This window comes from Papaver somniferum, unplaced genomic scaffold (assembly GCF_003573695.1).
Source record: "Papaver somniferum cultivar HN1 unplaced genomic scaffold, ASM357369v1 unplaced-scaffold_24, whole genome shotgun sequence".
Classification (NCBI taxonomy): Eukaryota; Viridiplantae; Streptophyta; class Magnoliopsida; order Ranunculales; family Papaveraceae; genus Papaver; species Papaver somniferum.
In genome coordinates this window covers 1,128,425-1,140,630 of record NW_020634374.1, presented here as the reverse complement: position 1 = coordinate 1,140,630, position 12,206 = coordinate 1,128,425, and the positions used below count along the sequence as shown (strand labels likewise).

Genomic DNA, 12,206 nt, shown 5'->3' with positions numbered 1-12,206 from the left:
CAAATAAAAACAGCAGAGAAGAATCCTAGACAGTCACACCAGCAAACTCTCAACCCTTTAATTAATATTTACTCCCGCCATCACACTCCTTTTTTTTTTTTTTAGCTATAAGGAGTCAGCCCTAAAATCAGAAGAAAAACCCCTAAACAGAAACTTCTTCGTCTTCTTCTTCTTTAGCTCATAATACTAACTTCCGCCCGCCTGCTCCTCCGCCAGCCACTTCAATAGACATGGGTACTAATGGCGGCGGCCGAACAAATGGTGGTGGTGGTGGTGTTGACAAAGGTGTTGATTTTGCTAATTACTTCTGTACTTATGGGTTTCTTTATCACCAGAAAGAGATGCTTTGCGATAGAGTTAGAATGGATGCTTATTACAACTCCATTTTTGAGAACAAAGAACATTTCATTGGAAAGGTACAATTTTTTTTTTTTTTTTTTTGTCAAATCTCTACTTGTTTAATTCTTTTTGCTCTTTAGTAGGGTTTAAGAGGGGTTTTGCTGAATAGAAGTTCTTGAATTAATACTCACTAGATCTCTGTTATTGTGGTGCTTTTTTGAGTTTTTATTGCTTGATTGAGTATTAGAGTAGAGTTCTTTAACTGATTTTGGGTAAATTTTTTGGGGGAATAGACTGTGTTGGATGTAGGAACAGGAAGTGGAATTCTTGCGATTTGGTCAGCGCAAGCTGGTGCTAAGAAAGTTTATGCGGTTGAAGCGACTAAAATGTCTGAACATGCTCGTGAGCTTGTTAAAGCTAATAATCTTCAAGATGTAGTGGAGGTGATTGAGGGTACTGTTGAAGATATTACTTTACCTGAGAAAGGTTAGTATAAGTAGTACATTGTCGTATCTACAGTTAAACCTTTGTTTATGGATGGCTTTTGTTTGTCTAATGGTCTCTGTGTTATTGAACAATGTAATAATTGGATGTTGATTTTATGGACAGTTGATGTTATTATCTCTGAGTGGATGGGATATTTTCTTCTGCGCGAGTCTATGTTTGATTCTGTGATAGTTGCGCGTGACCGCTGGTTGAAGCCGACTGGAATGATGTAAGTAAACATATACGTTGCTTGGTTTTGGAGACTAGTTGAATATCTTCTTAAGTGTCTGAGAGCCAAGGGCTCATAAGCCTTGGTCTTTACAATTTTCTTTTTGATATTTTGTGTTGATTATTATGAGAAGAAAATTTAATGCTCGCCAAGGACATGTTTATGGTATGTTCATTTAGAGTCAGTTAATGTAGTTCTTAGTCTGTGTTACTGTAGCTAAAAGGTTGAGTTAGCTCTTCTTCCGTTCTGTGACGGTCATTATTGCATTTGAATAATGTTGCAGTTGAAGATCCTGAACGAAATTTTTAACCATTCTAAAAACATAATAGAAATTGAAATAAAAATAGGTTGATGTCCTGGTAAAAATGCAATTCTAAAGGTAGACATCCACATCCCAATTTCAAGTGATTTTAACATAACGAGCTATGGGTTTTACAGGTACCCAAGCCATGCCCGAATGTGGGTGGCGCCTATCAGATCTGGGTTGGGAGATCAGAAAATGAGCGATTTTGAAGCCTGTATGGGTGATTGGTCCAATTTTCTGAAGGAAACTAAAACATACTATGGTGTTGATATGAGTGTTTTGACAAACTCTTTTGGGGCGGAGCAGAAGAAATACTACTTGCAGGTGAGTGCTGGTACTTGATGTCATTGCTATGCTTGAAACTCCTGAATAGTGCTAAATGAACCATATATTGATTTCAGTTCTCAGTTAGATTGACAAGGGATCATTAACTGCTCATCAATGCTTTACTTATTCATATCACTTTACTGTTTAGAGAATGTTAATGTGAACACTGTTTGCTCCTCCATTAACATCTTATAAAATTAATTTGTAGACATCAATATGGAATAACCTTCATCCTCATCAAGTCATTGGAAAGCCTTGTATCATCAAAGAGATGGACTGTTTGACGGCAACAGTAAGTGAGATTCGCAGTGTACAAGCAAGCTTTTCGTCGTTGATCACCGAGGACAGGACAAGGCTGTGTGGGTTTGCTGGATGGTTTGATGTTCATTTCCGGGTACGTGTTACTCAACATCCATCGTGATAATACACTATTTCTACGTTGTGATTTGAAACAGAATGCACGGACTTAAATTTTCTTTTGCTTTGGTTTCAGGGAAACAAGGAGAATCCAGCTAAAACCGAGGTGGAGTTGACAACTGCTCCTAGCATGGAAAACGGGACACATTGGGGCCAACAGGTACTGATACCCTATGCTGAAAACTACCTACTCCTTCCAGGATGTTACGTTCTTGCGAACTCTGAAATCCTAATTATGGTTATTGCCAGTTTTATGGGAACTGGTTTATCTCTTTGTTTTAGTTCTTGTTTCTCCCCGCATGACATACTCTACAAGATACGGCCTATGTAATATGGCTACCCTATTCCAAAGAACTGACTGAGTCAAATACTAATTGTAGTTCATCCCAATGGTTGTTTTTTTGAGTCACTAGAACATGTTGATTGTAGAATAAAAAGAAGCAAATGCTTGTTGCAGTTATAAACCTCATTAGATGTGTCTGAGACACTCATATGCTGTTCTCTGCCCGCGGTGTGGCAAACTCAATAGAATTTACTTTGCTTTACGTCAGATTGTATAATCAGGAAATTAGAACATATTCATTGTAGTTCATCCCAATGGTTGTTTTTTGAGTCACTAGAACATGTTGATTGTAGAAAAAAAGAAGCAAATGCTTGTTGCAGTTATAACCCTCATTAGATGTGTTTGAGACACTGATATGCTGTTCTCTGCCCGCGGTGTGGTAAACTCAATTGAATTTACTTGGCTTTACGTCAGATTGTATAATCAGGAAATTAGGCAGAATGAGTCACAACTTTGTTTCATAATCCATCCACAGTTGTGTGAACTTATTCTCAATTTGTGTATTTTTGATTCTGTGCAGGTGTTCCTCCTGCACCCTTCTATACATGTTAGAGAAGGGGATGAGTTGAATGTCTCTTTCTCAATGGACCGTTCCAAAGAAAACCATCGGTTGATGGAGGTTGAGCTTGGTTGTGAGATGCGAGAGGCATCTGGGAAGCAGCATCCCTCATTTTCTAAAAGATTTTATATAGAATGAGAGCTAAACCTATCAAAACTTACACTAGTTACCTACTCAAAACTTATATAGATGTTCAATCTCAAAACTTACACTACTTTGTGGCATGAAATGGTGACCATCTACCATCTGATTGATGTAACATTTATTAGTATATCAATAGTTACCTAATTAATATAATGTTTAGCTATTAGTTTCAAATTGGTTTAATCTGCTGTTCTTTCTTGACACATATGAGTAATGTCTGTACCTTGATTCACTTATGCTCGTTAATATTTTATGCATGCATGTTTTATTACTCATTAGGTGCTCCTTTTTCGCAGTTTAGCATGCACATTTGCCTTTATATTTGAAAAACGTGATAGCCATATGTCAGTACTTGAGTCAGATCTGGGAATGGTTCAAGTACTTTATTGCAGGTCTGGAATTGGGGTTCGTCAAGCAACTTAAGATATGACCCATTATAAGCTATAGCCTGAAAGAAAATAAATCTTAAGAAAATCAATAGGTACAATGTTTATTCCCTAGAAATAGATGCAAGAGTGCCAGAAGAGAGAGCGAAGCAACAACGAGACACTGTACCCTCGGTCATCTCTACTTCACTTGACTGCGCTAACCAACATTAAACGTTTTGTTTTTCATCATCTCCCCACATAGCATAAGCTTCTTCACCATGTATGATTTCATCTCCAATCTCTATGTGCTTCTCAGACATTCTTAAAGGTACAAATAGTTGAATGAACAGACAAATGATGGATGTGACTATAATATTAAGACCAGCCACAAACACAATTCCTGACAACTGAAGTCCTAGCTGCCGGAATCCGTTTTTGACTTCACCCATTTGTAAACCATAGAAAAGGCCAATGTACTTGGCTTCTGTGGAGTAAAATAAACGGTTTAATTTTGGTTCCGCAAATAAACCAGTTAGTATTCCGCCGAGGCTTCCTGCAATAGCATGAGTGTGAAATACTGCCATTGTATCATCAACTTTCTGAAGTAGTTCAGATTTTTTGTGAACAACCATCATAGTGAACCAAGGAATAGATCCCGAGAGAATTCCCATTATTATCGCGGCCCATCCCTGTACGACACCTGCTTTTTGTGGGAAATTTCATTAGCTAATACTGTCTCAGGAGACACCTAAAATACATCTACATTGAAGGAATAAAAAGTATTTCATGAAATACATGTCGATAGGGAAAAAAAATGTAATACTATTTTTGCTTATGAAAAAAACTTTGGATTAAATGTCATTACAATAGGATTGCATATGAAAAAATTCAATCCTTATAAATAAATCACTAAGGGAAATTAGGCTAAGACCCAACCCATGGATAACCCATAATATGAGGCCCTTAATTAAAAGAAGTTCAAATCTAGGTCCCGAATTATTAAAAGACACCCATGCCCTTTTATATATTGTCAAGCCCCAAATTAAATAAAATTTAAATTTACGCCCAAAATTATTAAATATAGGCCCAAAATTATTAAAGTATAGTGTGAATGTGTAAACATAAGTTACACATGCATATGGCATGTGTATCCAGAAGTTACACATCCTTATGCCACGTGTAATGCAAACACATAAAAAAATAGACATAAAAGAACGCATACAAAAATTACATGTATTACTTTAATATTCATTTACAATAATTTCTTGGCATGTGTAACTAGAAGTTACACACGCTTCTGTCTATTGTAATTGAGAGTTACATATGCATCTATCTAGTGTAATTGAGAGTTACACATGCATCTGATTTGTGTATTCAGCGTCAACTCCAATTCCAGCGAGACCATTATCACATTTAAGCAATTAGCTTTTATGAAGTTATGTGAAACCTGAAATATAACAACAAGCAATCAGTATTTATAAGATTAAAATGAACAGTACATACAACAATGTATATTCAGTTCACCTACACGAAATCACATTCTATCATAAGGGTGAAATCAAGTAATTAAAAACCAGAGCTTAAGAAACAACTTTGCTGCAAGAATTCATTTTTTTTTTTGCAAACTCAAAACAAGTGCTCATCAAACACACCAAAGTATAAGCATATGCTACAGATACACATCCACATAGCATGTGTAACTCACAATTACACATTCAATTAACATGTGTAACTATCTAATTGAATCATATTCTATGTATTTCAATTACAGGAAATCACATTCTATCATAAGGGTGAAATCAAGTAATTAAAAACCAGAGCAGTTACACATCCATAAAGCTTGTGTAACTTGCATGGGTAATTTTTTGTTCATTTTAGCATGTGTAATTACAAGATACTCATGCATATGTCTAGTGTAATTCAGAGTTACACATGCATCCTACTTGTGTAATTACGAGTTACCCAAGCATATAACATGTGTAACTAGAAATTACACATGCATCCTACTTGTGTAATGTGAATAAATGCGCAGCCTAGACATATAATTTGAAACTAAAAACAACAAGAGAGGGTTCTAAAAAGGGTGTACCAGCAAGCAAAGAAATGTCATCTTTCCCGTCTCATTTTCACCAAGCATAACTACAATCCGAGGATCAACAAACTCTTCCTCCATGATATGAAGCTCAAATTTCCCTATCTGCAATACGAAGTTAATGTCGAAAGATGAGGTCAATTCATGAACTATCGCATCCTTGACAAGGTGGTTAAACAATAAAGACTTCAAACACATATATAAACGGGAAAATAAACAGCCCAATTAGAAGCTTCGCCAATACTTTTCTCATACATTAAGACAACTGAAAGTCCTAATGATTCAACTAATCCAGATTCTTCAATTATGTCTTTAGTTAATGATATTTCATAGTCAAACAAGCATTTATAGGTATAATAACAACTAAATCTCCTTCATTTAAATCAAATATGGCTTTTACTGAAATCGAATCTTAACTGTAGCATAAAATGTTATCAAATAATTACCTATGAAGACTGTCACCACCACTTTCTAGCAAAACGATCATCATGCATATAACATAGACTTTATATCCTATCCAATTAGCATGTGTATCTATAAGTTACACATCTAATTAGCATGTGTAACTAGTAGCTACACATCTAATTAGCATGTGTATATATAAGTTACACATCTAAATAACACATATAACTAGTAACTACAAGTCCATTTATCTTTCCAAGTTACAACACTCTGCAAATATGATCAAATCATGAACTGTACAATGGACGTATAATGCATGTTGATGTATATAAGAAATCACAGACCTGCTCCGCAGAACGATACATGGCATGACTATGCATTAAGATTCAGATACACCGGATTGGCCTCCAGCAATGAGCACGCAGTTCTGTACAGGAACTCCAGCATACTATGCCCCAGCGCGCAATGTAGTTACGATCTGAAAAAAATAAACAAACTTTTCAGTCGGCATTGTATTAAGATCAACACCAATACTAAGCGCCGAAGCAACCTCTTCTGCTATCTTTTTCTTCTGTACCTAAGCTACTCACAACGAAAAACTTCAAAAAGAATTTGAGTGCATTGAATAGTTTTTTTCCTTTTCATGGAAGAGTCAAGGGAGAGAGTTTTAGGATAAATAATTGACCTGCTTTACTCGCTTTTTTAGCTAGATCATCATCCAAACTGAATGATGGTCCTTTACTTAGAACAAGCTGGCCATAAAGCAACTACCAACCAATGTTATCTAGTCATTCCAATATGCATGATATACCTTTTCATAAGAACCTGCAATATATAGAATATAAACTTTATATCCCAGGATGTGTAACTGCTAGTTACACATCCATATAACTACTTTTTTCATAAGAACCTGCAATATATAGAACATACACTTTATAACCCAGGATGTGTAACTGCTAGTTACACATCCATATAACTACTCTTTTCATAAGAACCTACAATATATATAACATAAACTTTATATCCCAGGATGTGTAACTGCCAGTTACACATCCATATAACTACTAGTTAGCAAAAATCATCACTAACGAAATAACTTAAAACACATTCCCAAACTTGAATGGATACATAATCACCTAACTGAATGGACATAAGAACAACAAGTATAAGAGTACCTAAAAAGAGCTCATCAAAATGAGAAACTCCATCAAATATTAATCAAATTCTTTGTAATTGATCACCAATATCAGCAACAGAAACTAAACATGGTTCATCCTCTTTCTTCTCATATTCTCCTTCAATTTTATCCACTTATTACTCAACCTTCCCATCAAAATTATCACCACCACCGTTAATTAACCTTGTAAAACCAAACTGAAATGTAAAAACCAACAAATCGAAACTAAAACAACAAAAACAAAAACAAAAAAACGTGCCTAGATTCAAATTACATGAATCGATTGATTCAAGAAAAATCATGTGTTTCCATCTCCGATCTCATTTGACGGGTAAAGGAGATTAAGATGCTCTAAGTTCATAAATAAACTTATATTTTCTATCGGAAGTATAGGTTAAAAAGTTAAATCAACTTTCAATTCGAAACCCTAGAAAATTTGTAGAATTTTTTTTTGAAAAGTTCAATCTCAAAAGAGAGATCAAGATGAAATAACTCTAGATCTATGTTCTAATCATGTTTTGAATAAAGATTTCTAGATGAAATCAGATCGATTAGGTTTTCAAAAATAAACAATTTTTTTTTCTTCTGATTTCGATTTGGAAATCAACAAATTAGAAGTTTAAATTGAATAAAAAGATGAAGATATATCGAACTTATCTTTGTCATCATGATTTGATGATTAAATCTTCATTTCTAGTTGTTGTTGACGATTTTCATTCACTTTTCTTCACCGATATGCACTGCAATCGCAAAAACAAGAGTTGTTGAGGATATTGTTGTGTGAGAACTTGATTTTGGGAGATAAATCTGAAAATGAAAGTATCTTCTGATATTCCTCTTGTATAAATACTAAAGGGTATTTTTGTTATTATTAAAATTCGTAATAATTAATTATGGGCCAGATATGAAAAAATTTGATTTTTTTGGCCTAGCAATATCATTTTCCTAAAGTATGGAGTTGATAGGGGAGGATCCATTTAGTGGGGCTTCTATATGTTGAACCCATATATTATGAGGTTCTAGTATTTTTCACAAATCATTAATCTCAAGAAAAAATAAAAATAAATTAATATCCCTACATAGATGCATACATATTCATACCTGCTGTAGTTTGCATTATTACATATATCATGTTCAACCAAAATAGAAAACCAGTAACACATGTTGATAAAAAGAACGACTTGGAAATAACTGTAAAGGTTAACGTAAAACGTAGCATGACATTATCTATGAATCCAATTTGATAGCTTCTATTCATTTAATCTAAAACCAAATCTATGTTGTTAAACTGCTCTCAACTTCTCATATTCTTTCTTCATATTTATACACTATAACCTTCCTTGTATTTTCATTCTTTTTCCATCCCAAATTTTATCCATGTTAACATTGTATTTTTTGCATATTTTCTTTGAATGTTAACATCCTACGTTATTTTCTTTGAATATTAACATCGTCTTTTTCAGTCTCATTTGAAGAAACTAAAGAAGACGAATAAGAATTTGAAGGGTAAATAACCTTGTACGTAGAGATTGTATACCCAATCTCTCAAACCTGTCTAGCAATTCAAATATGCAAACATGATTATAAAATTGAAAAATTCATAAGTGTTGTCAATCATTCTGGTTAAATTAAATCAAAAACATATGGAAGTAGTTACACAGAACCAACTGAAATGCCATTTTGGTTATCTGAAAGTAGATGGTGAATCCAGCAAGAATAACCTCTTCCAGATCCAGTACAATTTAACTCAGTTTTTCGACCTCAGTCACCTTTTGGAGATGCTTTTATTCCCAGATTTTATTATTTTCTTAATAAAGGGGTTTTCCCATTTTCTTAAACGATGTACATGTTTTTAATGCATTAGTGATTGTCCAGAGGAATGTATACATTTTAGGTTAATAATAGACAACTCAATTCTTTTATCGTAGGATGTTCCTGCAAAAATCATAAAATAAACTGATGATGATGAAATGAAATGACTAAAAATTAGAGACAACATGTAAATTTTATTACTATCTTAATCTAATTTTACATGAATACTCAATTGTAATTCAACATGGAAAAAAAATATATTCTAGTAACTAGTAGTTGACTAATAATCAACCAATCCAAGATTTAAAAAATTCCATGCATGTACATCGTTTAAGAACATGCCAAGATAGAGAGAAGTCTGTTGGGATTAGGAAATGATGATATGGATATTAAGACGTATCCTATATTACCGGTTATGCGTGAAAAGGTGTGTGATGACATGACAATGATATACAAAGTAATGCTTATATGGATTCACTATCTGGTGGCATCTGTTATTTTTTTTCTTCCAATTAACCACCTTTGTGACTTCACCATCGAGTCTGTTGGAAATAGTAACTAATATTCCTAGTTGTTTAGAAGCTTCATAAGTGACAATTACATTCTAACAAAAGAAGACAATTTGGGTCTAATTATATTCTAACAAAATAGGTCTGTTGGTGGTGATGGTGACAGTGGATATTAAATCTTAATTCCCTTCAGAAAAACTCAGTTAATTGACCACGACTTTAAAAATGTAATGTTAACATGTTTAAATTAAAATTGCAGGTGCATATGGGTATGAAACCTCAAACATGCTAAAATTACATGATTTAAAGTCGTGGTCAGTTAACTGAGTTTTTATGAATTGTATAAAAAGAAAAACAACTTGTTCTATAAGTGAAGTTTAAATTAAAATTAAAATTACATTTTAGAACTTAGCTTCATAAGTGAATTTTACATTTGGTGTCGGAAACTCTCATTTTTTATCTCCACTTAGTTCGTCTCTTCAAGTCTCTCTCCCATTTTTGTTGGAGTTTCTCCATCTTTAGTGCCACCTGCATTTCAGTACAATTTTAAGGAACAACTGGGTGAAACTTATTTTAATAATTTTATAGTAGAGTATAGTATGAAATTACTAATACTAACTGGTTGTTATAAGGAATGTTACCTGAATGTAAATTCTTGAACAACTTTTTATATACAAATATTTTTATCCATTTTCAAACTTTGACATGATGTTGTTTTTGAAACAATTTTGGCAAATAAATTCCAAATTATATATGATGTTGTTTTATGCGAATAAGCAGTATTAATGTCAAGCCTCGAATAAATACAAATTGAGAAAGGTAAAGTAGTTTACACTTGATTAATCAAGAAATCATATTACATCATGTATTTTAACTTGTAAGCAATGACATCTAATTATGGTAATTTATATGAAAAACTTACAATAATTTTTGATATTAAATTTTTGTGTATCAAGAGAACTATGATTCCAACTTACTTTTAAGAAAACTTCGTTGCACTCACTCGTCATCATTGACTTGGATGTGCCTAAGACTGAGTTCAACCTCTTCACGGTTCTAAACAAAACTTTGATATTTCCACCCGATTCGACTCATTAAATACCTGGATAATCAAACAATTGTGTCTTACTTTCTTTGAAGAAATAACAGAGATCAAGATCTCAGTTCTAAATAATCAACAAATGTTCCTTATGTTTTCCATAAAATCAACAAATTTAAATTATTTTGATAAAGAAGCATATACCCTTTATTTACTTTAAATGCAACTGTATTTAATGATAATCAAACTTTCAGGATCTCTTGTCATCAAGCAGTTAATTTATAATATGCTTAATTTGTTTTTTAACTACACACCATATACCAACCCACGGATACCCTCTCATGAAACATTAGGCACTTGAACAACCTGAAATATATATATATATATATATATATATATATGGCATCGCTTACAATCAGTACCACTACTATCTCCTAAGAAACAAACAATATATTTTGTATCCTATGAAACCTTATGGTTATAGAGAAGTTCAAATAATCATCCACAAATGATGAACAATTTCATAAAATTTTAGAATTTGAGATCCTTGCTCACGAAAAATTGCCATCTCAAAGCTACATGAAACTTAGATGTCAACAGTAAAATAGATGGAAATACGATGCCAACAAAGAATCTACAATGAGATTGTGCAAGGTGTAGCGTGGTAATGGAGGAAACACGACTCTCTAATCTACATTGTCTCCCTTTATCTTCTTCCACAAAAGTCCATTATGGTCATCTAGTAAATCACATCGTACCTGTTGATTAAGCTATATGATTCACATTAAATAAACCTTAATCCAAATTAATCAAAATAAAGATTTTAACAATTGAAAATTTGAAAACACTGGACATCTACTAAATCACATCGTACCTATCGATTAAGCTATATCGTTCACAACCATATCTTTATGTTTTGATCGTAGAATTGAACTGAAACCGAATCAAACAGAACGATAATTAAATGGTGTCCCCTGAATCTCTTAAGGTGACATAACTTTGATACAGGGAAACAAATCAAACAATTAATAAGAATGAAAGAAAATATAGGATACCTCAACGTGCTAAGTGAATTCTCAGCCGACTAATATACATGATATGTTTGAATTGCTAAATTTAAAGCTTCGACTAAATTTAAACAATAATTTGGAGTGTAGCATTAACGCCTTAGATCAACTCTCATTGAACGGACGTAGTGTTATCGTGTTAATGGTCATTTGAATATGACTCAAAAATGTAACCCATTTCTTATTCCTCTAAGTTTCGCAAAGAAGTGGATGTTAATTAAGATGTTTGATTAGATGTTATTATAGTTGTAACTCAAACTTACTCTAAGACAATAAGAAAGCAGAAAAGAAAAACTATCTTTTAGTAATTCTTTTTCTTTTTGAATATAGGAGACCATGAGGATCAAGTAGGTAAATAACGCTAAAAGGTAAAACACTCCATATTATGTAGTTCAAACTTCAAAGTAAGACATCATAGTTTATCCACTTCTAAACCTTTCTAGAGTTTGATTCTTTTTTTGAAAAATTGCACGCCAAGCCTTTTATTCTCCACAATTATCAGATCTTCTTTGGGACAACTTCTATATTAGAATGACAGATAATTAAATAGATTTTCTTCCTGATGGAAAACACACTTGAACAAATGCCTATT

At 33.2% G+C, this 12,206-nt stretch overlaps 3 protein-coding genes across 3 annotated transcripts; 1 reads left to right on the top strand and 2 right to left on the bottom strand.

Moving 5' to 3' along the window:
• The first annotated feature begins 126 nt into the window (after positions 1-126).
• Positions 127-3,142, top strand: LOC113340902 (protein arginine N-methyltransferase PRMT10-like). Its single transcript, XM_026585955.1, has 7 exons — positions 127-416; positions 633-825; positions 949-1,054; positions 1,493-1,682; positions 1,894-2,079; positions 2,179-2,262; positions 2,966-3,142. The coding sequence occupies exons 1-7, from the start codon at positions 231-233 to the stop codon at positions 3,140-3,142; spliced, it is 1,122 nt and encodes a 373-aa protein (XP_026441740.1). The 5' UTR covers positions 127-230.
• A 601-nt stretch (positions 3,143-3,743) lies between these two features.
• LOC113340843 (ammonium transporter 3 member 2-like) lies at positions 3,744-4,187 on the bottom strand. The gene has a single exon (XM_026585902.1). The coding sequence runs from the start codon at positions 4,185-4,187 to the stop codon at positions 3,744-3,746; it is 444 nt and encodes a 147-aa protein (XP_026441687.1).
• A 403-nt stretch (positions 4,188-4,590) lies between these two features.
• On the bottom strand, positions 4,591-7,379 carry LOC113340888 (ABC transporter E family member 1-like). The gene is made up of 4 exons (XM_026585941.1): positions 7,186-7,379; positions 6,355-6,488; positions 5,606-5,713; positions 4,591-4,963 (listed from the first exon to the last, which is right to left on the bottom strand). Exons 2-4 carry the CDS (start codon positions 6,388-6,390, stop codon positions 4,850-4,852), a joined length of 258 nt encoding a protein of 85 aa, XP_026441726.1. The 5' UTR covers positions 6,391-6,488; positions 7,186-7,379; the 3' UTR covers positions 4,591-4,849.
• Positions 7,380-12,206: the final 4,827 nt, after the last annotated feature.